This window comes from Neoarius graeffei, chromosome 10 (assembly GCF_027579695.1).
Source record: "Neoarius graeffei isolate fNeoGra1 chromosome 10, fNeoGra1.pri, whole genome shotgun sequence".
Classification (NCBI taxonomy): Eukaryota; Metazoa; Chordata; class Actinopteri; order Siluriformes; family Ariidae; genus Neoarius; species Neoarius graeffei.
Window position 1 is genome coordinate 5,575,159 of NC_083578.1, and position 26,558 is coordinate 5,601,716.

Here is a 26,558-nt window from a genome sequence, read left to right on the forward strand (position 1 = left end):
TAATACACATTTTAGTATTATTGATGCTACAGCTTAATAATAATAATAATAATAATAATAATAATAATAATATGAAGAAGTAGAAGAAGAAGAAAACAACGAGAAACAGATGATGGAATTGAAAATGAGACATTATTATGTCTGTTGTTGTTGTTGATTTCTCACACTCATTCCTCCTGCAGTTTGAGAGAGAAATAATCCTGAACTTTTCTTAACTGATGAATTCAGAAGTTTTAAATAGTGAACTGATGGATTTAAACCTGACAGCTTTAACAGGTGAACAGTATTGGTTTGAATTCTGCCTGGAAACATGTGACTGTGTGTGTGTGTGGTGCAGGATTGGTGTGTGTGTGTGTGTGTGTGTGTAGAGTAGAGCTGCTTCACCCACACTTTCCTCAGTAAGAGAACACACTCAGAGAGGAACAATGTCGGAGCTGCTGAGAATACTGCTCCTCTTACTGCCTGCCATCCTGCACACAGCAAGTGAGTATTAGATCAGCTGCTGAGGTTAGGCTGTGGGGATTTTTAAGTGGCTGTGTTTTGTTTTTACAAGAAAACAAATAAAAAGAAGCTCGTGTTTAGAAGGATGCAGTTTAAATTTAAATTAAATTACAATTAAATTTGTCAGAGGAATATTACAGAACTGGAGATTTATTTATTTAGTGTTTAAAGGCAGGTTTAAGCTCAGAATTAGTTTTTAAAATAAACATAGATTCAAAATAAAAGCTGTATTACTCTCAGTTTTAGCAGTGAAATAAAGCTTTGGTGTTATTTTTCTCTCAGATGGAAATTCTGAGGCAATGGAATTTTGGTGCCTCTGGAGCTCTGATGATTTCAGTGACATGGAGTTCATACTGTCTTTCATCTTCAATAAGATCAAATACATCGAGTATAACAGCACTCTGGGGAAGTATGTGGGATACACTGCACGCGGCATCTATAACGCAGAGATATTTAACAATGACACTGCATTCATGCAAACATGGAAAGCCATTGTGGATGATGTCTGTAAGCCCAATGCTCAGCTTTACTACAGCAAAGGCCTCAGTAAAGCAGGTGAGATTATTTGCAAACCTGAAAACCATTTATTCAGTAATATTCCCAGTATTTCCTCATGATGTATGCCTGTAACAGATTTTACATTATTTTTAGTTCAGTTTAATATTTTAGTTGCATTTAAATGCATGTATAATACACACCGAGCTGCTCTTCTGTAGCTTACTAGTTACCTAATTAAACTGATTACCTTTTAGATACCTACATATTATTATTATTATTATTATTATTATTATTATTATTAGTTTATAATGAATGACTCTCAGCTGTAAGTTGATGTTGTGGTTTAATTGTGCAGTTGAGCCTCAGGTTGGGGTCACTTTGGTAAAGAAGTCAGATGGCACTCACCCAGCCAGGCTGATGTGCAGCGCTTACAGCTTTTTCCCACCAAAGATTGAGGTGACCTGGCTGAGAAACAGGAAAGAAGTTAAGGGAGGTGTAACGTCCACTGAGGAGATGGCTGATGGAGACTGGTACTATCAGATCCACTCACATCTGGAGTACATGCCTGAATCTGGAGAGGAGATCTCCTGCGTGGTGCAACACGCCAGCTTCCAAAAGCCCATGGTCTATAAGTGGGGTGAGTCTGATCATCACAGTCAGATCTAAATATCTGAGTCCACTGTCATGAACTGAGCTTAAAAAAACGGAGATCCTGTTTCACTCACATCATAACTCATCTTTCAAAACTTGGTGTTCAGTCAACAACAATAAACAAGGAGTGAAAAAATATCATCAAATAAAATTTGTTTTTTTTTCATAGCTGAAAGTAAAAGTAGTTCTTAAGTCTGTTGTTGTATAAAAATAGTATTCCATAGTGCTTAGTGCTGCTATTAACAGCTATTATATGAGTTATTTTTGTAATCTATCTATATAAACCCCTTTCTGTCTCAGATCCCTCGATGTCTGAACCTGATAAGAGTAAGATTGCTATCGGGGCTTCAGGGCTGGTGTTGGGGATCGTGCTTTCAGCTGCTGGATTCATCTACTACAGGAAGAAATGCTCAGGTCAGTGGAAGATTGCAGGAAATCTACAAACAGAAACGTGTATTAGGACATCTGTGTATTTGTTATTAAAATTGAAGTGCTATTAATAATTAATATTTAACCTTGCTACCTGATATTCATCCTTCTGCTTTATTTCTGATTTGTGTTCACAGGACGGATCCTGGTGCCGACATAAACACAGGTATCATTTGAAGTTGCCATGTTGGTTTCAGCTTCATTCCCCATATTGGATGGAGTTAATTTACCCATAATGCTCACTGTTTAGCTACAGTTAAGCTGAAATGTGATGATTTTTAAGCTCACACATGTGATGTTAATTTTTACAGGTCTGTGAGCAGAGAAACACTGGAGTGTTTGCTGAAATCGCTTTATCTGTTAAACATCTGCTTTATTCCGAACAATTAAAACCTGCTGAGAAATGAGCATTTCATAATATGTGCATCTGCGTCTGTATTATCACTTTCCTTAATGTAAGATCAGCTTTCTGTAAGTGTTTGCTGAAACTGATGTTAAATATCTTGATTATAGGCTTTATAAGAGTTCTTGAGTAGAAATTTGACAAACTGAGCTTAGATACTACATTCAGCTTAAAAATGTATAAATTAATTCCTTATAATGCATCTGGGGCGGCACGGTGGTGTAGTGGTTAGCGCTGTCGCCTCACAGCAAGAAGGTCCTGGGTTCGAGCCCCGTGGCCGGCGAGGGCCTTTCTGTGTGGAGTTTGCATGTTCTCCCCGTGTCCGCTTGGGTTTCCTCCGGGTGCTCCAGTTTCCCCCACAGTCCAAAGACATGCAGGTTAGGTTAACTGGTGACTCTAAGGTGGTGTTTACATTAGACCGTATCCGTCTCGTTTTTGTCGCGGATGCACTGTCCGTTCACATTAAAACGCTGGGAAACGACTCCACAGGCGGAACAACTTGAATCCGCCAGGGCCCACGTATTCAATCCATTACGTATCTGATCCGGTGCTGTGTAAACACTGAGGAACGAGGATACGCTGTGCTGAGCTCTAGCTGATGTCGTCATTGGACTACGTCACTGTGACATCCACCTTCCTGATTCGCTGGCGTTGGTCATGCCACGTTGGTCATGTGACGCGACTGCTGAAAAACGGCGCGGACTTTCACTTCCTGCTATTTGTCCCGAATCACTGCTCGTGCGCTTCACTCGCCCGCTCTGTGAGCTGCGCAGGGCCGGAGTGCGCACCCTCCAGAGGGCACTCGCTGTTCAGGGTGGAGTGATTTGGAGCGCAGGATGCCTGCGGAGCCGAGCGTATCCGTGTATTGGCATTGCTGTGTGCACGCGAATCGTGTATTGGCGTTGCTGTGTGCACGCGAATCGTTTTAAAAACGTTAATCTGATGATCCGCTGATACGGTCTAATGTAAACACCACCTAAATTGAGCGTAGGTGTGAATGTGAGTGTGAATGGTTGTCTGTGTCTATGTGTCAGCCCTGTGATGACCTGGCGACTTGTCCAGGGTGTACCCTGCCTTTCGCCCGTAGTCAGCTGGGATAGGCTCCAGCTTGCCTGCGACCCTGTAGAAGGATAAAGCGGCTACAGATAATGAGATGAGATGAGATGAGATGAGATTTATATATGTTGCATTATATAGCTGATGAAATTAACACAGTTCTTATGAGTAAACTTTTAATCCTGCTGTATTTCTGTGGCGTCATTACGACTGCATTATGCATTATGAACTTAATTCAAACTGAAGTGGAGAATCAGGTCCAGTTTGGGGTCGGGAGCTTCACTTCCTCTGGAAAAAAAAGCAATGCATAAATAATACTAACAAGAAACATAAAATCAATTTAAAAGTGAAATGGTTTTCAGTGTGATGGATCATTTTGAGTTTATAAGATGATGCTTTTAATCAGGAGAGTCATTGAGCTGATTCTAAAATGTGTTCTTTAGCTTTGAAAAAAACTCAGAGCTGAAATCTTGTCATTATTTTTGATCTGCAACACCAGAAAATATACACAATGATTTGATTTACTGTCTACTTTCTATAACAGTACATTTATTATTCTGTCAGAAAATTTTAATCATGTAAGCAAAGCATAATGTTACATTACAGGCATTTATCAGACGCTCTTAACCAGAGCAGCATACAACATACCCCACACAGCCTGGGGAGCAGTTGGAGATTAGGTGACTTATTGGTCCAGGGAACCGAACCAGTAACCTTTTGGTCCCCAAGCTGCTTCTCTAACCATTAGGCCATGGCTTCCCAACATAAATAAAGCACAGAGGTGACCAGCTGAGAGTTAAGTGTGATATTTACAGGCCTAACTGTGACTTCCTTTCAGTCATGAGATTTGACCTCACAACCTTTGGATCAGTAAGATCAAATCTTGTAGCCTGAGATTGAGAAATACTTGAACATGTGGAGTTTCAGCTGTGAGCCAAAGGTATAAACTGTATTATAGCTATGAAATCTGGAACAGGATTCCACCCTGGTATAGATCCAATGTCCTATTTCATTCAAAGTGGCTTACAATTCAGACAGGCTATAATTGAACAGGTGAGGGTTCGAGCAGGTTAGAGTTCAGGATGTATGGATGTACCGGTTGTGGATGATTTCAATTTCTTATTACAGTAATAGCCTGACTTGCTTGATCGAAATAAAATAAACAAGTTTCACAATAGGCGGCACAGTGGTGTAGTGGTTAGCACTGTCGCCTCACAGCAAGAAGGTTCTGGGTTCAAGCCCAGTGGCTGATGGGGGCCTTTCTGTATGGAGTTTGCATGTTCTCCCCATGTCTGTGTGGGTTTCCTCCGGGTGCTCCGGTTTCCCCCACAGTCCAAAGACATGCAGGTTAGGCTAATTCATCTCATCTCATCTCATCTCATCTCATCTCATCTCATTATCTCTAGCCGCTTTGTCCTGTTCTACAGGGTCGCAGGCAAGCTGGAGCCTGGTTAGGATAATTGGTGGCTCTAAATTGACCGTAGGTGTGAGTGTGAATGGTTGTGTGTCTCTCTGTGTCAGACCTGTGATGACGTGGTGACTTGTCCAGGGTGAACCTCGCCTCTCACCCATAGTCAGCTGGGATAGGCTCCAGCTTGCCTGCGACCGTGCACAGGATAAGCGATTACAGATAATGGATGGATGGAAGTTTCACAATAACAGCATCACACTCACTGATATTAAAAGTGATTTTGGCTGCAGTGTAATAAACCCACGAGTCAGAAATCATCATCTTTCAGTCTCTTGCTCTCACTGCTTATGTGTAGGTGGTTATGCTGTATGTTAGCATTTGGCTAACATGAAGATATAAAACATAGAGGAAATCCGAAACCAGTGGGATGGGTTTTACGAAATATTTACACTGATCACGCATAACATTAAAACCGCTTATCAGTGAAGTGAATATCATTGATTATCTCATTACAGTGGCACCGATCAAGTGGTGGGATATATTAGGCAGCAAGAAAGAGAACAGTCAGTTCTTGAAGTTGATGTGTTGGAAGCAGGAAAAATGGGCGAATGTAAGGATCTGTGTGACTTTAACAAAATTGTGATGGTGAGATGACTGGGTCTGAGCATCTCCAAAATGGTACATCTTGTGGGGTGTTCCCGGTATGCATTGGTTAGCAGAGGTGGGTAGTAACGCGCTACATTTACTTCGTTACATTTACTTGAGTAACTTTTTGGATGAATTGTACTTGTAAGAGTAGTTTTAATGCAGCATACTTTTTACTTTTACTTGAGTACATTTGTGAAGAAGAAGTGGTACTTTGACTCCGTTACATTGGGCTATATTCTGCTCATTACTCGCTACTTTATTTTTATTGATCCGTGCGATGCGTGGTCTGTTTGTTTATGTTTTGTCGAGACTTCCAGCAGAGGCTGTCACATGACAGTATCTCACCGATCACATGTAGCAGCCAGAGCCATAGTGGGCGGAGCTATGGTTTAACTCCGTTTCGCCAATCAAACAGAGCCAAGCCGTCACGTGCGCCCGCACACAAAATTCCCGCGGCAAGCCCAGTCCAGGTGGAAAAGAGCCCGGAAGCAGAAGGAAAATGGCAGAGACAGCGGCCAGCGTTTCTCATCAAGCCGAAGAGGCACACCCCTGGCCACACATACAAACCATGTTCACTCTTCCAGCAACAAAAAATAATAGTTATGTTATGCGGTGTCACATGTGTCTCCCCAAACCAGTGGACATTTCAGCTTATAAAAACTCAACGCCGAATTTGAGGAAACACATTGCGGTCAGTAAGCTGTGTGCTTTTGGCTGTCTTCGTAGGCAGACGTTAGCCCTGTTGTAACATCATAAATAACTGTAAAATACATTGTTTTGTGGAAATGTATTGACGCACTGCGGCCTCAGACGGCAAGATAACACACACACACACACACACACCAGAGAACCAAGAAATAAAACAACAAAAAATCTTCCTAACAATCACTTTTATTGATGTGAAACCAAAAAATGCTCATGAAAATAAGGTTGCTCGCCTAATGTCAGCTCCTCAATAGCGTTACAGTTGTAGGGGAGAGTGGGGAGGAGTGAGCCGCTTTTTTTATTTTTGGACCCCTAGCCAAAATAAAAGGGCTGAAGTTAAAATGATCCTATGCAAATGAAAGGTATTCAGAGTAGTTGCAACATGAACCAAGTTGTACAACTAATCGTGCAACCATCAGTTCTACAGATGGGAGAAAAAGCCTGTTAATTTTATGGCTCACTCCTCCCGATCTAAGGGAGGTGTGAACCACCCCATGGGGAGGACTGGACCACTGGTTTGAAATCATGAACAAATGACATTTGTCATGAAATACAAACTTTTATTTGAACTGTAACAAATGAAACGTATTAAAAAAAAACCAAATCAGACTGTAAAACTTGTAAAACAGTAAAGATATAAAAAAAATCTAAAATCTTAACAAAAAAAGTCCAGCTATTATAAGTTTTTTTTTGTAGGAACACGTGTTTGCACAGCAGCATTACAGTCTATAAAACATAATTAAACCTGAGGCCTGTCTTTAGCTGAAACACCAAAATAATCTGAAATCAGATACTAGTAATGGGCACGCTTAGCCAAATAACCAACTAACCTAGGCTCACTCCTCCCATGCACTGTGTGGCTCACTCCTCCCAAAACGACCCGCCATTGCTTCTGATGTCGACCTACATTTGAACGGAAGGATGTGGCCCAGGTTATGTCATCACACAATACCATAGTACATGCCTAATAAACAACAACAACAATGTGATTGTTATCTTGGTTTATTAGACAATAGGATGAAAAAACATGTTAAGTGAAATATTTACTTACTACCTTGAATTTTAGACTTTTGTTCTCCTATTGTGAGCAGGGTGCCAGGCTTCCATCCACTGTGGGTTGAAGTCAGGGGAATTCCCTGGTGACTTCATATGACAAGTTAACTGGGATAAACCCTGGCTAAATTTAGAAAAATTTTAAGTGGTTCACTTCTCCCCATGGCTCACTCCTCCCCACTCTCCCCTACACGGCTCTGGTCAAAAACTGGGAATGGAAGACTGGTGAAAACTTACTAAATAACTAGGGTGACCAGACGTCCCGGTTTTACTGGGACAGTCCCAATTTGGGGTTGTGTGTCCCGAGTCCCGACAAAAGTCTGTCGGGACACGGATATGTCCCAGTTTTCGCCACTCGAGACATTTGCGACTGAGCAGCGTGGGCAGGGGCGCCGCTAGGGGGGGAAAGTTAGGACGATTCTAAGGGCCTGGCACTGACAGGGGGGCCTGTGAGGGATATTAATATTATTTTAATAGTATTGCCTTGTGTAAGTTTTTGAAATGAAATATTTCATTTAATCTGTTAAAATATGTAAATTATACATGGTTATGATTTGCTATAACATTTTTCTTGAATTATTTATGATATTGTCATTTCACCCCTCCACCCTTTTTACTAATGGTACAGTCTGATTCTGGGCGCGGGACACGTGAAATGTGTAGCTCCGTGTGTGCACAGCGCCGCTATTAGTGCAGCTTAGAGCAGCTGGCAGTTTTTCTATGTGCGCAACAGAGGTGTGCATTCTAGAAGTTGCTAAGCAGGAACAGGTGTGATGAATTATGAAGTCCGGATATCACACTGTGTGTGAAAAAAAAAATCACCTTTTTTCATAGGTATCTTTATTGTATAATTAAGTCTAGGTGTTTTGCCATTGTTCATGTGTGGATTTGTTGATATTGTTAAGTATTTAACTTTAATATTTTGCACATTAGCTGTGGTCATAGATATCATTGCTATTGTTCATGTGTGGATTTACTGATACTGTTGCTAAGTATTTAACTTGAATATTTGAACATTTGCTGTGTTTTCTAATAAATGTGTGATGCCTAAAAGAAACCAAAAACACTTAGTGGATTTCTTGCAGTGCACTCTGTAATTGTATCAAAAAACTAGTGTAGTTATTCGTCAAGGCATACATTTGATCACATACAATAAGTCAATAAATGGAGGAAACAAAGGAATACATTTTGTAATCCTGATTATTGATGATTGTTAGGGTTCACCCAGTCGGAAATGGTCAACTTACTTCTCGGGACCCCCGCCCTCGTACCACCCAGAGCTCTGGGGGGGTTAGTCGCAAAAAAAGACAGGAACCCCAATGTAGTTCACATCTTTATTCGCAAGTTCCCCCAATTGGACAAGAATACAGAGGGTTATTATATACGAGTGTTATCTGTGTGTAAATGACATCACTGTTTGATAACTATGTGTGTGTGTGCATGAATGTGTGTATGTGTGTGTCTATGGGGGCGTGTGAGTGAGTGACATCATTTTGATATCTGTGTCTGTGTGTGTGTGTGAGCAAGTCACATTTTAATTACATCACTGTTCTGATGGAATGTTCAGGTGTGCGTGTGTGTGTGTGTGTGTGTGTGTGTGTGTGTGTGTGTGTGTGTGTGTAAATCATAACATAATGACATATTTCTGATGATATGACATGATAGCAAGGTACAGACAGATTTCAAAAGGTCATTGCTTACGTACACCCCTTCAGGTCAGATATAACATAGGGCAATATGTACTTAAGATGGTGATAGAATTTTTAAACAAAGATATGTTATAAGAAAGTAAACAAAAAATAAGAATATGTCTAGTCTACGAAGGTCAAATGCATCAGAAATTAATGCCAAGTTAAACAGAAAATAGTTTAAAGGATGAAAAGCTAAAATATTAAAATCATAATTTCTTAACACATGAATGTGTGCCCCCTCCTAGAACTGCCACCTTATTGTGGTGGAGGGGTTTGTGTGCTTGAATGATCCTAGGAGCTATGTTGTCGGGGGCATTATGCCCCTGTCAGGGTTTCCCAAGGCAGACAGGTCCTAGGTGACAGGCCAGACTAAGAGCAGTTCACCAAAACCCCTATGGAGAAAAATCTGAGGACCGTGACGTCGCCCGGGATGACGCAGCCGGGGCCCCACCCTGGAGCCAGGCCCGGGGTTGGGGCTCGTATGCGAGCACTTGGTGGCCGGGCCTTTGCCCATGGGACCCGGCCGGGCTCAGCCCGAAGAGGTGACGTGGGCCTGACCTCCTGTGGGTTCACCACCCACAGAGGTAGCAGTAGGGGACTGGTGCAATGTGGATTGGGTGGCAGTCGAAGGCAGGGGCCTTGACGACCTGATCCCCGGACACAGCGGCTGGCTGTTGGGACATGGAATGTCACTTCGCTGGGGGGGAAAGAGCCTGAGCTTGTGTGGGAGGTTGAGAGGTACCGGCTAGAGATAGTCGGGCTCACCTCCACGCACAGCTTGGGCTCTGGAACCCAGCTCCTCGAGAGGGGCTGGACTCTCCACTTCTCTGGAGTCGCCCGTGGTGAGCGGCGGCGGGCTGGTGTGGGCTTGCTTATAGCTCCCCAGCTCAGCCGTCATGTGTTGGAGTTTACCCCAGTGAACGAGAGGGTCGCCTCTCTGTGCCTTTGGATTGGGGAGAGGGCTCTTGCTGTTGTTTGTGCCTACGGCCCAAATAGCAGTATAGAGTATCCGGCCTTCTTGGAGTCCCTGGGAGAGGTACTGAGGAGTGCTCAGACTGGGGACTCCATTGTGCTACTGGGGGACTTCAATGCTCACGTGGGCGATGACAGTGACACCTGGAGGGGTGTGGTTGGGAGGAACGGCCTCCCCGATCTGAACCCGAGTGGTGTTTTGTTATTGGACTTCTGTGCTAGTCACGGTTTGTCCATAACGAACACCATGTTCGAGCATAGGGGTGTCCATAAGTGCACGTGGCACCAGGACACCTTAGGTCGGAGGTCAGTGATCGACTTTGTAGTCGTTTCATCTGATCTCCGGCCCTATGTCTTGGACACTCGGGTGAAGAGAGGGGCTGAGCTGTCAACTGATCACCACCTGGTGGTGAGTTGGATCCGCTGGCGGAGGAGGAAGCTGGACAGACCTGGCAGGCCCAAACGTATGGTGAGGGTCTGCTGGGAACGTCTGGCCGAGCACTCTGTTGGGGAGGTCTTTAACTCCCACCTCCGGGAGAGCTTTTCCCAGCTTCCGAGGGAGGCGGGGGACATTGAGTCTGAGTGGACCATGTTCTCTACCTCCATTGTGGATGCAGCTGTTCGGAGCTGTGGCCGCAAGGTCTCCGGTGCCTGTCGTGGCGGCAATCCCCGAACCCGGTGGTGGACACCAGAAGTAAGGGATGCCATCAAGCTGAAGAAGGAGTCCTATCGGGCCATGTTAACCTCCAGGACTCCCGAGGCAGCTGACGGGTATCGGCAGGCCAGGCGTGCTGCAGCTCGGGCAGTTGCGGAGGCAAAAACTCGGAACTGGGAGGAGTTCGGGGAGGCCATGGAGAAGGACTATCGGTCGGCCTCGAAGAAATTCTGGCAAACTGTCCGGCGCCTCAGGAGGGGGAAGCAGTACTCTGCCAACACTGTTTACAGTGCGGGTGGGGAGCTGTTGACCTCGACTGAGGACATTGTCGGGCGGTGGAAGGAATACTTTGAGGATCTCCTCAATCCTACCGTCATGTCTTCCACTGAGGAGACTGAGGCTGATGACTCAGAGGTGGACTCGTCCATTACCCAAGCCGAAGTCACTGAGGTGGTTTGCAAGCTCCTTGGTGGCAAGGCACCGGGGGTGGATGAGATCCGCCCTGAGTATCTCAAGTCTCTGGATGTTGTGAGGCTGTCTTGGTTGACACGCCTCTGCAACATCGCGTGGCGGTCAGGGACAGTGCCTCTGGAGTGGCAGACTGGGGTGGTGGTCCCTCTTTTTAAGAAAGGGGACCGGAGAGTGTGCTCCAATTATAGGGGAATCACACTTCTCAGCCTCCCGGGGAAGGTTTACTCCCGGGTACTGGAGAGGAGAATTCGACCGATAGTCGAACCTCGGATCCAGGAGGAACAATGCGGTTTTCGTCCTGGTCGTGGAACACTGGACCAGCTCTATACCCTTCATAGGGTGCTCGAGGGTTCATGGGAGTTTGCCCAACCAGTCCACATGTGCTTTGTGGATCTGGAGAAGGCATTCGACTGTGTCCCCCGTAGTATTCTGTGGGGGGTGCTTCGGGAGTATGGGGTTCGGGGTTCTTTGCTAAGGGCTGTCCGGTCCCTGTACGAACAGAGCAGGAGTCTGGTTCGCATTGCCGGCAGTAAGTCAGACCTGTTCCCAGTGCATGTTGGACTCCGGCAGGGCTGCCCTTTGTCACCGGTTCTGTTCATAATTTTTATGGACAGAATTTCTAGGTGCAGCCAGGGGCCAGAAGGAATCCTGTTTGGGAACCACAGGATTTCATCTCTGCTTTTTGTGGATGATGTTGTCCTGTTGGCTTCTTCAAACCAGGACCTTCAGCATGCACTGGGGCGGTTTGCAGTCGAGTGTGAAGCGGCTGGGATGAGAATCAGCACCTCCAAGTCCGAGGCCATGGTTCTCGACCGGAAAAGGGTGGCTTGCCCTCTCCACGTTGGTGGAGAAGTTCTGCCTCAAGTGGAGGAGTTTAAGTATCTCGGGATCTTGTTCACGAGTGAGGCAAGGATGGAGCGTGAGATCGACAGGCGGATCGGTGCAGCCTCCGCAGTGATGCGGTTGCTTTACCGGTCCGTCGTGGTGAAGAAGGAGCTGAGCCAAAAGGCGAAGCTCTCAATTTACCGGTCGATCTATGTTCCGACTCTCACCTATGGTCATGAGCTTTGGGTAATGACCGAAAGGACAAGATCGCGGATACAAGCGGCCGAAATGAGTTTCCTTCGCAGGGTGGCTGGGGGCTCCCTTAGAGATAGGGTGAGAAGCACAGTGACTCGGGAGGAGCTCGGAGTAGAGCCGCTGCTGCTCCACATCGAGAGGAATCAGCTGAGGTGGCTCGGGCATCTTTTTCAGATGCCTCCTGGACGCCTCCCTCGGGAGGTGTTCCAGGCATGTTCCCCCGGGAGGAGGCCCTGGGGAAGACCCAGGACACGCTGGAGGGACTATGTCTCTCGGCTGGCCTGGGAACGCCTCGGTGTTCTTCCCGAGGAGCTGGCCGAGGTGTCTGGGGAAAGGGAAGTTTGGGCTTCCCTGCTTAGACTGCTGCCTCCGCGACCCGGTCCCGGATAAAGCGGAAGAAGACGAGACGAGACGAGACGAGATGAATGTGTGCTAAGTCAGCAAATTACATCTTGATTTCATCAATATGTAGTAAGACAATCATAAGCAAAATAACAAATAAGAATATGTCTTTAACAATCCTAAATTATATTCTGTAATTATAAAACTAAAATCATTGAATGCATCTTAGATCTAACAATTAAATCTAAATCACTGCCATAGTATATGCAATAGTCCAAAATAATAAAGGATCTTAAAAAGCTCTCCCATATACAGTCTTAACACTTTGTGCAGCAATAAGGCTAATACAAAACTATAAACTATAAAACTAACATGAATCATGGCTTTAAATTTAACTTTTAATCCCAAATACACGTTGGATATGAAGCTGTGGGTGTGTGTGGCATCATTGCAGACCTTGGTGCTGTTCAGACACATCTCTGATCAAATCAAAATAAGCAAAATGTTCCCAAACAATGTCCAGCCGAGACATAAGGTCATTTTAACTGAACAGAAATTAATCCTTAATTTTGTCACAAATAAATTACTGCCTTCTTGGTCAAGAATTACAATTATTTATAAACCTACATAATAATAAAACCTAACAATGATGTTTGCTGGAGGGCTCTGGAGTATCCATAATGTGCATACAGAATGTTATAAATCCATACTGATACAGTGATGCATGCAATTTCTCTCAACACAAACATTTGGATTGAATGAACTCCATAGGTTACTGAGTGGCCTAATAATAGTTGCTCATAAAATTAAAAAAAAAAATATATATATATATATATATATATATATATATATATATATATATATATATATATATATATATATGAGTGATTCCACGCTTATGGGTACTGAAATGGGGACATGAACTTATTTTTAAAAATTCACCTAAAACCATTTCTTTTTTTACCATCAGGTAACAAAACATGTAATCTTTAATGAATGATATGTTAAAAGATAACTTTAATTTTCTGAGATGTAATAAAAACATATTTATATGCCAAAGTCAAGCCTATGAGTTCCAAAATGATGTCTGTTACATTACTTCTGTTACGATTGTCCATCTCGCGTCTGTTACAAATTAATTACAATCTAGCTATATACCATGTTAATCTTATTGAAAGAATGTGTATGTTTATTCTACTACACATGTTTATTAATTATATTTGCTAAAACTTCACCTTCCTATGTTTCAAAAAGTAATTCTACATTGTTAAAATTGAGAATATATATGTCCACAACACTTCTGTTACGTTCTGACTTTGGCATATAAATATGTTTTTGTTACATCTCAGAAAATTAAAGTTATCTTTTAACATATCATTCATTAAAGATTACATGTTTTGTGACCTGATGGTAAAAAAAGAAATGGTTTTAGGTGAATTTTTAAAAATAAGTTCATCTCCCTATTTCAGTACCCATAAGCGTGGAATCACTCATATATATATATATATATATATATATATATATATATATATATATATATATATATACAGGGTGCGATTTGTCAAAAAACCAGAAGGGGGGATTTTTTTTTTTTAATCATGAAACGTCACAAAATTAAGGTAACAATAGGCTAACAGCTCAATAACATCCGATGATATCAAATGAATAACACTAAATGAAAACGAACACTAAACCAGAGATAGTAAATTCATCTTCTTATCTCTCTGACTAAATATACGAACACTAACACACAACAAAGTTCGCATTGCTTGCTGCGTTGCTGTGATGTTTCTCTCCCTCCGGATTAAATGGACAGTGACTCAAAAATCACTAAAATACACGAATACTAAATGAACAGCTTGCTCTGATGGCGCAGTTCATGTGGCCTTTTCTGCTTTCCCGTCGGTGCGCTATCCGCCGCGTTTCGCCCTTCTTTAATCCGCATTTCTGCGAATTTCTCAGGAACGCACGTCTGGCCCATTGACAGCGAGGAAAAGAAGGCTGTCAGTGTGGATACATTCATTCTGTTGCGCTCATCAATAAGGATGTGATTCATGGCGCTAAATCCATGTTCACACTCTGGATATTGTTATTATCTACAATGTATCTATTTGCTGGGGACGTTCGTGAACATCAAAGCTGCCACTTCGGGTCATTTTGAAAGTGAGTGCAATGTAGACCATAGAAAACTGTGTCACAACATGCCTGTCATGTCAACTTTTTTTTTTTGGTTTGTTTGTTTGTTTTATTGACGGGGTTGTCCCCGAGGATTTTTTTTCAGCAGAGATAAAAACCAGAGGGGGGGGATGATCCCCACCATCCCCCCCCCCCCCCCCCAGCAAATCGCACCCAGTATATATATATATATATATATATATATATATATATATATATATATATATATATATCTTCCATATATATCATGGAATGTTCATTTTAAGGCAACAGTCTATTCAGTCTAATTCTGACAGTTCTGCATTTAAAATGTTCATATACCAAATAATTGTATCACCTAAACTTGCTAGGTAGCTGATCACATGCATAGTAAAGTAGAAGTGCCAGCCAAAAACAGACTTGAAATTCAGTTGCTTGAGCTTGAAAATTTTACCAGGGGGGCCCTAAATTGTAATCTTTCATAAGGCCCAAGATTTCTAGCGGGGCCCCTGAGCGTGGGAATCATTAGCGGAGAAATGTCTGCATTTACTATTTTGATGAATTGACAGGAATCGCAAACTTTCCTGGTTACTGCCCCCTGGCCCTGTGTCATGGGTGTTTATTTAGCCACATTATTCCAGACAACAGAACGTGTTGCCATGCAACAATAAAATAAACATTAACTGGCGCGAATGTTCTTTGTCTAGCAGCAGTAATGCCGCAGCAATTATGCCAAAAAGAAAATGTACCTTTTCCAAAGATTTACAGGGCACCTACCCCTATCTCCGAGAGGTGCAGAACAATGCGCACGAAGCCTACTGCACACACTGTAAGTGTTCCTTCTCCATAGCCCACGGTGGTAACGCCGATATACAGGATCACATTAAAACTCTTCTTGTAAATATACATAGGCTAATGCATTTTGTTTAGGGTGGGTGGATTGACAGTCGCTTTAGCTTTGTTCCTGTGCTTTGTTCTTGTACTGAGTTGGGTAGCCTATGTTGCAAATGCTGTGCTCTCCTGTGGGGGCTTTCCTCGGGCTGTCGCCCCTCTCCTCCTTTATTGCTGTTTTGTTTGAGTGTATATTCTCAAATCACTTGTCTCTTTTTTGTTTCTGTTTAACACACCATTCTGACAGTTTGGCCATATTGCTGTGTTGAACAGCTTGTTGCACCTTCCATTAAAGTGTTCACTTTTGTACACATCTTCTTGCTTTATTCATTCAGTTGTGGGGAATGGTTAGTAAGGTTGATTCTGACCTCGGCTATGTTGAGATCACATATCTACTTTTTAAGTTCATGCTATAGTGCATACAATTTTAGAGATATAGCCTACATGTGCATATGCATTCTTCTTGGTGTTCTCACAAACAGGTGAAATAAATCAGTTTAAATTTGGCCTATGGACATAGCCTGGCCTATTCTCAGCCATTACAAAATGTGTTGTCTGACCATAATTTAACTGATCTGTATACCACTATGCTACTAGATAACAAAATGCCTGTTTGCTTAATTTCATGTGAGATGTTGATAAATGTGAGCTTCAACAAAATGATAAGAGCACCTCTCTGAGTGTCACATTTACGTAAAAAAAGGTGTGCGTGCACGAGCATGGTCGCGCGCAAAAATGTCCCGGTTTCAGACTAGGGAAATCTGGTCACCCTATAAATAACAAAACGCGTAACATATCGTTTGTGAAATCTCCATTTTTCAAGCTACTGTATTTGTTGTGGATTAGAGGGATTTGTGAAGACTTTAGGTATTTTTTTTTCTGTGAGATTTGTTTTATTATTTGTCTACAAGTACTTGTTCACAAAAGGAAGGGCATTAGCTTGTTAGCTTGACCACTTGCTAGCAATCCCCACCACCACCCAGCCAAGCTGGGCACTGGCAGCTAGTTAGCAACCTTTTTGCTGGTTACTTCCACTTGCTAACTCCTCTGCGAGATGGAGCCAGTAAACAACTTTTTGGGAGATGAAAGGATTAACATCGTTGATCGCATCTTACAGGATTATTTCCAGTCTTTTTCGTACGAGGAGATATTACGTGTGAATGCAGAGGGGAGACCAAAACCTGTTAAAATCACTCAAGTTGTGAGTAATGCTGCCAGCAGTTATGGTAAGGAGAAACTTCACGTGTTCTGTGTATGACGAGGTTAACTGGCTGACGGAGTTTGCTCAGGAATCGTATTCACTGTTGGCCGTGTGTCATATTCAGCACAGCTACTGTAGGTGATGGTTATTCAAAGTTTGCCAGGGATGGTTTTGATGATATTAGAAATCTTTACGGATCAGTTAAATATAAAAATGTCAATGTAATCTTGTGTCTCGTACATATAACTTCACTTTGCCTATAGCCTAATAAATGAAAATCAAGCCGCCTAGGGGAGCATGGTGAGGTGCTGAATTTGTTTTGCATCGCATGCCAGGGACGAAGGGTGGTTTCTTTCACCAAAAATTTTGACCAGGAGCCGCCACTGACATGCACGCATGCACACAGAGTCACAGACAGATACACACAGTCAATGAACAGCAAAACAGAGTCACCACCACAATGGAGAGTAGGTAAAGTGAATATAACTTATGTAAAGTGAACTTACAACTTACAAAATTTATTTTTATTAACCAAGTTTTGGTTTTCTGTTAGGCCCTACACATCTTTTCAAATATTTAAGCCATAGGATATCCGCCATCATGATGTGGTGCTGAGTCCATTTTGATGGATAAATTCCCTGTAGCCTCATAATTATTTTTTTCTGTCAACAGAGGGTTCACCCCAATAAATTGAAAAAATACATAGACTTAATAGAGTCCCACAGAAAAAGAAGATTGTCTTCTTCTGAGGAACCTCCCAGCAAGAATGCCAGGATCACAAGTTCCTTCACTGTCCTTTCACAGCGAGTATCACAGGCAACACTTGACAAGCTTGTGCTAAATTTTGTATGTCAAGCCAACCAACCATTTTCTGTGGTTGAGACACCATCCTTTAAGACCATGATAGAAACCTTACAACCTCAGTGTACAGTTTTAACAAGGAAAACATTATGCTGTAGATTACAGGAAGCTGCAAAGACAATGAAGAGCATAATTGTCAAAAAACTGAGTGCTGTGAACCATGTTGCTACCACAACAGACTGCTGGTCTGCCAAACAACGTAGTTACTTAGGTGTCACCTGTCACTGGATAGACCACAACTCTCTAGAGAGACACTCCGCTGCATTAGCTTGTAGACATCTCAAAGGCTCGCACACATTTGATGTCCTTGCTGCAGCATTAGAGGAAATACATTCTGAGTACCATATCAGAGAAAAAGTGACCAGGACAACAACAGACAGTGGTTCAAACTTCATGAAGGCCTTTCGATTATATGGTGCACAGGAGAAAGATGACAAGGTCACTGACAGACAGGAGGAGGGTGACTCAAACATTGATGATGGGTCAGAGAATGAAAACGAGTTGGAGGTGGAGTATCAAGATGTTTCCGCCATTTTGGATGATGATAGTGGACTTGAGTACCAGCTTCCTAAACACCACAAGTGTGCATGCCATCTCCTAAATCTTGTGTCAACAGTCGACACCACGGCTGCAGGAACTACCAGTGAAACATACAAGAGGTTGTCTCGGGCTGCTTTGGGAAAATGTAATGCTCTTTGGAATAAAACAAGCAGGTCGACCACAGCAGCTGAAATTGTGGAATGAGAATGCAAGTTGCAGTTCCTCCGACCAAACCAGACCTGTTGGAGCTCCCTGTTCCTCGCAGTTGAAAGGGTTGTGCGCATCCAAAAGGAGCAAGGAGAAGCAGCAATCCGCAATGTTTGCATGGCACTAAAGATAAAGATGTAAGTTGGCAGAACTCACATTGTTTGTTGAAGAGTAATTAAACAGATGTCAGCATTGCTGATTAATGTATGTTAATCCATCTCTCTTAAGTTCAATAAAATGCAATATAATATAGTTTTCTTTACATGGTTGTGTGATAATTGTAGTTTGGGTTGATTTGGGTGTGATGGCTTATTAACCTTTTTTATTATTGTATTTGAATGTTCATTGAAACAATGAACAATAAACATGTGTATCAGAAGTTTCTAAAAGCTAATTTTCATCTTTTATAGGCTCAATACAGCTGAAATGACATTTTTGACTGAGTATGCGGCTGTAATGAAGCCTGTTGCCATGGCCCTTAACATCCTTCAAGGACAATCATCAGTGCATATGGGCTGCCAACACTTTACCAGTTGCAAGACAAGCTGAAGAAGTTGTTGTCTGCATGCAAAGTGTGTGGTCCTCTCATTGATGCCCTGCAGAAGGCGATCCAGAAACGCTTTGGGGACATCATGAAAGAACTGGAGCTGATTGCTGCAGCTATTCTACTACCGAAATTCAGGACATCCTGAACCACTGACCAGAACATCTTAAAAGCTGGTAAATGTACTTATGTATCAATTCAAGTCTAAATCAGTAGTATTGTACAAGAGCTCTGCCATAAATTCTGCCTCTATGAAGATGATAACATTGTATACATACATGTATAACATACATTTTTAATTGACATTGTCAGAAAAGTATTGATTTAACCACATTTTGTTGAGATTGTGAGGGCTGTAACCTTATTTTGTTAACAAAAACTGAAACATTATGGACAAGCAAGAGTTACGAACACTGAGGGTTTTAATATTTAAAAAACAGCAGCTTGGCAGACAAGAAAAGTAAGAAAAATGTGCAGACCTAACTCTTTTGAAAACAATTTGTCTTACCACAGGCCTTGACTACATCAGAAGCCACCTGGACACTGACATAGACTTGGATGATGATGCCCAAATTGACAGCAATCACTCTGACGAAGATGACTTCTTTGCATCCCTGAGTGCAGGAAAATCAAAAACTGGAGAGTTGGAGAGGTACCTTTCTTGTTCATTGAGTGGAGGTATGGATCTGCTGCATTCTTTTCCTTTAATTAAGAGACTATCACTGAAAATCAACACGGCCCTGCCAGCGTCTGCTGCCTGTGAGAGACTTTTCAGTCATGCAGGCCTCCTGTTCACGGCTAAAAGGTCACAGCTTCACAGGACAGTCATCGGTGCATATGGGCTTCCGGCAAAACTTGAGAGCCAGCTGCTGTTAAAGCTGAACAGTCACTTCATGGAGTGAACATGCACGCACACACACACACACACACACGGTGTTATGGTTTATATGCAGACTGCCTTTTTCTTTGTAACCTCTACCCATTGTTTTGTTATTATGTTACTTTGTAAAGATTTAATTAATTAATATTTAATTTATTATTGTTTTCACCTGTTCACGACTAAAAGGTCACAGCTTCACAGTGCAGAATTGAGAGCCAGCTGCTGTTAAAGCTGAACAGTCACTTCATGGAGTGAACATGCTCACACACATGCACGCACGCGCACACACACACACACACACACACACACACACACACACAGAGTGTTATGGTTTATGTGCAGACTGCCTTGAGCTTGTTGTTGTTAATACACAGAACTACACACACAGTTTATATGTGTGAAATATATATGAAATCTCTGCCTGTTATGACATCAATAAACAAAGATGTTACTCAGTAGTTACTCAGTACTTGAGTAGTTTTTTCACTTGGTACTTTTTACTCTTACTCAAGTAATTAATTGGACGACTACTTTTTACTTTTACTTGAGTAATATTATTCTAAAGTAACAATACTCTTACTTGAGTACAATTTTTGGCTACTCTACCCACCTCTGGTGGTTAGTCCTGAACAAAAGTGGTCCAAGAAAGGACAATCGGTGAACTGGAGACAGGGTCATGGGTGCCGAAGGCTCATTGAGTCGCATAGCACATATGGTCACATCCAGAAGAACAGAAGAGCTACTGTAGCACAAAATGCTGACAAAGTTAACGCTGGCTAAAACAGAAAGGTGTCAGATCTATAAAGGTGTCACCGGTTCACCAGTTGTCCTTCCTTGGACCACTTTTGTTCAGTACTATATATTGACATAATCCTTTCACACGTTACTTATTTAGTGATTATTCTCAGTACAGTGTGCACACGTCCTCATGGTGTTGGGAACAAGGCTCCTGCTCTTCTGTTTTAGTTAAGATGTCGATACTATAAAGAATTACAGGAGAAAATTTTACTTTTTATGCCTCTTATTCTTCTTATTCTAGGAAAATATTTTGCATACAGCAGTTAATAAGAAAGTGTGAATGTAAAATGTTCTAGTGTTGACATTTTAACTAAAAGAGACGAGAAGCAGCATTTTTCCCCAAAGCTCCTGAAGGTTGCTGTAAATCTCAGTATTTATTTGCACTCCAGTTTGGATCACAATTTGTTTCAATGAGAGTTTGTTAAAGGGCAAAAAACATTTTCAATCACTTTTGAATTATTATTCCAATTAAATTATTTGTAAATGAATGTGTCACATTTGACAGTTATATGCTTATTGTTTTTTTTTTCTTGATCAGCAACGATTATTGGATTTAAAGAAAGAAAGACTTCTTTGTGTGGCAAACTGTATGACTGATTCTCCAGCACTGGACTCTAAAATGCAGCTCAAAATGCATCAAGTTTGGCAGATCTGGTTATCACGTGTCTCACTCTACACATCCACAGGTTCTTCGGACAGTCTATGGATCTAAACTGCTTCTAAAAGTCTTTATTTGAACCCTTTCTGATATGGAAGCACTCAGATTAAGAACCTTTATCCAGGCTACAGATTACTGAAAAAAGGTTCTGCAGGTTCAGCAGTGTGAGCATTTGGGACGTTCCATGATTTATTTCATTAAAAACACTTCTAGACTTCTAATAAAGAGAGCAAATTCAACCATTTATTCACTGGACAATAAATATTCCATATACACTAACTGCAGAATTGCTCAATAAACTAACACACAGATTATTAAATATGAACTTTAGCTCTGTGCTGATGCCATGCAGTGCTCACGGCTTATAATCAACCAGAAGAAGCTTTTCAGCTTCAGGTTGGCTGAATCATGTCAAAAAAAAAGAAATTAAGTTCACTATTCCTAAATCACTGAATACACTTAAAATGATCCAGTTCCTGAGACTCTCCATATTTTCTTTCCCCAGAAACTGATGATGTAACAGTGTTCCTGCACTGTGATTGGCTCACATGCTGAAAAGGGTTTATGGATTTCTCAGAAATGCTCTGGATTCTTTGTAGCTGTCACTTTATCCATGTTATTAGTTCTTTAAAATAATAATGATAGAACTTTACCCCATAATCTTTCAGCCATGTGTGGACAACACTTACATCACTGATGCGTGAATATTTTAATTAAATAACGTGGTTTATTTTCACTAGGATTCTTTCTACAGCCACTGTTTTAGGGAAGTTTATAAAGAGCAGCACTAACGTGAAGATTATCTTTACTTCCTCATTCTTCCTGTGTGTGTGTGCGTGTTTATGGTAGAACAATGGGGAATTTTTTTTTCCAAACCGGTTTTAGTTGATTGACAGTCAGAAGTTTGAATTGGTTGTATTTGTTTTTCAGTTGCCCTGTGATAGATTGGCGACCTGTCCAGGGTGAACCCGGCATCTCAGCTGGGATTGGCTCCAACTTCCTCCACAGCCCTGACAGAACAGTGATAGATCAGAAAATGGATGGATGGATGGATGGATGGTTGGATGGATGGCTTCATGAGGTCGTCACCTGGAATGCTTTTCAATTAACAGGTGGTGTGCGTCGTCAAAAGTTAATTAATGGACCAGTTTCTTGCCTTCTTAATGCGTCAGATCAAATAGTAAATAGTAAATAATAAAAATACAGTAAATAGTCCGATTCCACAACTGTAGTAATCTACATTATGTGAAGAAATGCTCAGCAAAGTAAAGAGAAATGACATCCATCATTACTTTAAGATATGAATTGTCTTTTAATTAACAAAAATAAAGCAAAAACATTGAATTAGAAGGTGTGTACAAACTTTTGACTGGTACTATATATATATATATATATATATATATATATATATATATATATATATATAATATGATATAAGAAGACTTTATTTGTCACATGCACACTCAAGCACAGTGAAATTCATCCTCTACATTTAACCCAGCTGGAGCAGTGAACACACACGTATGTGAGCAGTGAGCGCGCACACACACACACACCCAGAGCAGTGGGCAGCTATGCTACAGCGCCCAGGGAGCAGTTGGGGTTTAGGTACCTTGCTCAAGCGCACTTCAGCCCAAGCCGCCCCCTGTTAACCTAACCACATGTCTTTGGACTGTGAGGGAAACCGGAGCACCCGGAGGAAACCCACGCAGACATAGGGAGAACATGCAAACTAACTCCACACAGAAAGGCCCTCATGGGCCACTGGGCTCGAACCCAGGACCTTCTTGCTGTGAGGTGACAGTGCTAACCACTACACCACCGTGCCACCTTCATTCAAAACCGGTAGGACTGATATCAGAAGTTGTCTGAAGTGCATTATTTTACATCATTTTCAGGCTCCTAGATGATGCTTTTATTGCAGTGCAGTATTCCATCTTCTCCAATCTTATATTGTATTACACCTGTTACACTATAGGACTCTAGTGTATTTAAATCATTGTGTTTATTTATTGTTTATATTTTTTATACTGCAAGTTTTTTCCAACATTGTCTTTTCTGAGAAATTGATGATGTAATAATATCCCTGCCCTGTGATTGGCTCACACATGGAAGTAGACTCAGGAAAGTAGAACTTTGTGGTTGTGGATTTTTGAGGATGTTGTGGTGATGGATTTTTTTTTTTAATTCCCTAATGTCATCCCTGTGTCTCAGGAAAAAAAAAAGAAAAAAAAGAAAAAAAAGCACTTTACCTTGTTGATCGAATAATTTTTTTAATCAACCTTTATTTCAAAACTCCATTAAAAAAACTATGCAAAATAAAATAATTCTAAATCAAGATTTAAGCAAAACTATATACATTTTAAAAAATTTTACTTAATACATAATCCAGGACATGGGTTTTACATATACATTATAAAAGTCAATTAACTAGTCCATTTTTCCAATTGCATTTATGATTTGTACATTACTAAAATCAAAGTTCTTCTCTAGTTTAATTGTCTTGGAGCCTTTTAGACATAACACTGCAGATCTTAATAAATTGAACGACAATTTAACTCTCAACCAGTGCATTATTTCACCATATTCAACCTGTTTCTTCTCACTTTAGATGCCAGCTCAGCAATGAAGCATTCAGCTTCTCTGCCAGCTTCTCCGTATGGTGTAAAGACTAGAGGACTAAAGGAACCATGCTCCACCTCTATCACACGTTGATTATAGAGACGCTTCTTCTCATTTTCGTTACTTTTAAAAGCAGCATCCAGTTTTTGGTTCAGGTGACTCTTTGTGAAAGGGTTGAAAACCCTTACATCAAAAAATGCACATTGTCCCCTTTGCCAAAAACCCCGTGCACTGACGTCGAGTCGGGCTTCATCAGAGGAGTTGGCACTACTGGTGAGAACTTCTCCTGTCAAGGTCTGAAGTTGTGGCTCAACCTGAACATCGATACATACATCCTAAAGAAGTCAGCAAACTGGTCTCGTTCTTCATTGTGGTGCCTATAAACAAAGCCACCTTTCATACATGACATAGCATGGTAAACGTCAAATCTCTTACCACAGGGACATGTTGATGGAAGATACTTCGGTGTCCAGCCGTACCTAAGGCTGAGCGCATCATCAAATTCTCTCTTGGATGAAGTTTTCTGATTTTAATGGTAGTGTTGTTAACCAGCTTGAAGCACCTTTCATCCTGCTTAGATAATTTGCTCTAAATTGGTCTGGATTAATCTTCTCACGTACTTGTTGTAGGATGGTATTGTTCCTTTCTTCTCTAACTCTGACTATGTTTCTCCTTGAGGTCTTGTGTTGTTCATTATCTATCGCTGAAGGACTACCTTCATTCTTAAAGCTTGTAATTAGTTGTTGAGTAACTACGTGAGAATTGGAAAACTCAAAATCAGCAATGCTCGAGAAGATGAGTATTGCCAGGCCTCCTTTCTTTACTGGTAAGGAAAACAAAAGGCGTTCATCAGCAGTGCAAATATGACCCTCTGTAATTGCTGAGATAAATGTGTTATCCACAATTGCATCCAGTCTAGAAAGCTGCTGCTCGATGTTGGGCATCGTTCTAAGGTGGAAGGTCAATTTGTGTCTGAACCCACTTCCAAAAGCTGCATAAGTGGCTTGAGGCTCTGATCTTGCAATCTTGGATGATAGTGTCACTTGGTCACACCATGTGTCTACCAAATCTTCAGTATATTTACAATATCCTCCATCTCTTCCATTGAACCCACCAAGATACTTTCTTCTAACTGTTGTAATTTTAATGTCAGTATCTCTAAAGATTTGTTGTGCTTTCTCTTCTGTTGTTGGCTTTATAACCAACCACGACTTGGATGCACTGGGGTGATATCCCAGCTTAGGACCGAAAATGACAACATTGTCCCACCAGCTTTGAAGGTGGACTAGCTCACCAGCGACACTCAAATTATCTAAAAAAGCTACATGTTTTACTCTGAAAACATCTGGTTTGATTATTTCCAGTAAGGGTGTAATGCCTATGGCATATTCTGGCATTGCAAGAGGATTGCCTTGTGTCGTCCCTTCTGATAATAGAATTTCAGTGCCACCAAGAACAAAAAGACGAGATGGTGTGATATAACAGTTCCTGATATAAATAGCCATCAGTGGACATAAGTACCTGATGTTATAGAGAAGAACCTTCCAGTTAAGGGAGTTAAAGGCATTGTCTGCATCCACCAATAGCAATGCATCAGTAGACTCTTCATCAAAAAAGTCCCTGATGGCATGTACAGCTGCCTCACATCCACTTGGATGACCTGCACAAAGTCATAAATTTCCTGCACAACTCATAATCTCAGGCTTGACGACTGATAATAGCGGAGCTTTTGCGCAGGCTAAAGGCCTGCTTGAGCGGAGCTCCATCCTTAAGAAAGTCTGGAAATCCATCGAGTTGATGTTTCATGGACACACAGGGATCCCAGCCGTGTCCGTCTGGCCCCGCCCCTCCCGATTCTGATTGGCTGTTTGATTTTGGCAGGAACTCAAAGCGCGAGCGCGCCTACAGAACTTATTTTTGTCTGCTGATAATTTCATATTTATGGGGTTTTTCCACCGAGAACAACTCAAACACAATAATCACCATTTTACACACTTTAATACACACTTTACAAAGATGTAAGAACAAGTTCACCAAGGAGAGAAAGATGAAGTGAAACCCAGGAAGAGAAAGAGAGTTTTGCCAGAGGAAGAAAAGGAAAGAAGCGGTGAAAGAGCGAGAGAAAGGCAAAGAAATCTTTCACAAGAAAAGCCACAAGCTGAAAGAGAAAGAAAACGGGTAAAAAAAATGAATTAATAGAAATGATGAGTTGTAGGAATTTAATTCTAAATAGTGATGTTGATTTTGAAATCCTTTGGGATCTGACAAGTTGACCTGAATCCACTCCGTGTTTTCATGAATCCTCTGTCTTTTGTTTTCAAAATATTTTGCTATAAATCCCACCCCTGTCAAAATGGTTCAACCCACCATCCTCCCATCAAACCCCTCTATCTGACCCAAGTGGTACAGTCCCTCGGTTCCCCCTAAACCCGGAAGTAGTGGAGTTTGAAAGGCGGTGAGTAAAGTGAAGATGGAAATGTCATCACAAAGTTTTACCCAATAAATGAGTGTTTTTTTTCACAGCCCGTGTGTACATTTGCATTTCTTGATATTAGACAAAGTGAACACAGATGAGAAATGTAAAGGACAATGAGCATGAAATCTCAAGTCAAGTTTATTTCTATAGCGCTTTTAAC

At 41.6% G+C, this 26,558-nt stretch overlaps 1 protein-coding gene across 3 annotated transcripts; it reads left to right on the forward strand.

Moving 5' to 3' along the window:
* The first annotated feature begins 324 nt into the window (after nt 1–324).
* Nucleotides 325–24,138, forward strand: LOC132892769 (class II histocompatibility antigen, B-L beta chain-like). 3 transcript variants are annotated; one of them, XM_060931140.1, is made up of 7 exons: nt 1,914–2,245; nt 5,465–6,288; nt 17,485–18,557; nt 18,831–19,140; nt 19,478–19,616; nt 22,231–22,412; nt 23,912–24,138. In XM_060931140.1, the coding sequence occupies exons 2-3, from the start codon at nt 6,097–6,099 to the stop codon at nt 18,415–18,417; spliced, it is 1,125 nt and encodes a 374-aa protein (XP_060787123.1). In that variant the 5' UTR covers nt 1,914–2,245; nt 5,465–6,096; the 3' UTR covers nt 18,418–18,557; nt 18,831–19,140; nt 19,478–19,616; nt 22,231–22,412; nt 23,912–24,138. The 3 variants fall into 3 exon arrangements, with proteins under 3 accessions (XP_060787125.1, XP_060787123.1, XP_060787122.1); XM_060931142.1 differs by lacking the exons at nt 5,465–6,288; nt 17,485–18,557; nt 18,831–19,140; ... (1 more) ...; nt 22,231–22,412; nt 23,912–24,138 and adding exons at nt 325–483; nt 784–1,056; nt 1,355–1,636; nt 2,391–5,263 and having other exon boundaries at nt 1,951–2,245; XM_060931139.1 differs by lacking the exons at nt 22,231–22,412; nt 23,912–24,138 and having other exon boundaries at nt 19,478–20,259.
* The last annotated feature ends 2,420 nt before the right edge of the window (nt 24,139–26,558 follow it).

Coding starts and splice junctions, on each gene's coding strand:
- LOC132892769 (XM_060931140.1), top strand. CDS start 6,097: ATGGCAGAGACAGCGGCCAGCGTTTCTCATCAAGCCGAAGAGGCACAC. Junction 6,289..17,484: donor ATTTGAGGAAACACATTGCG/GTCAGTAAGCTG, acceptor TTCTGTCAACAG/AGGGTTCACCCCAATAAATT.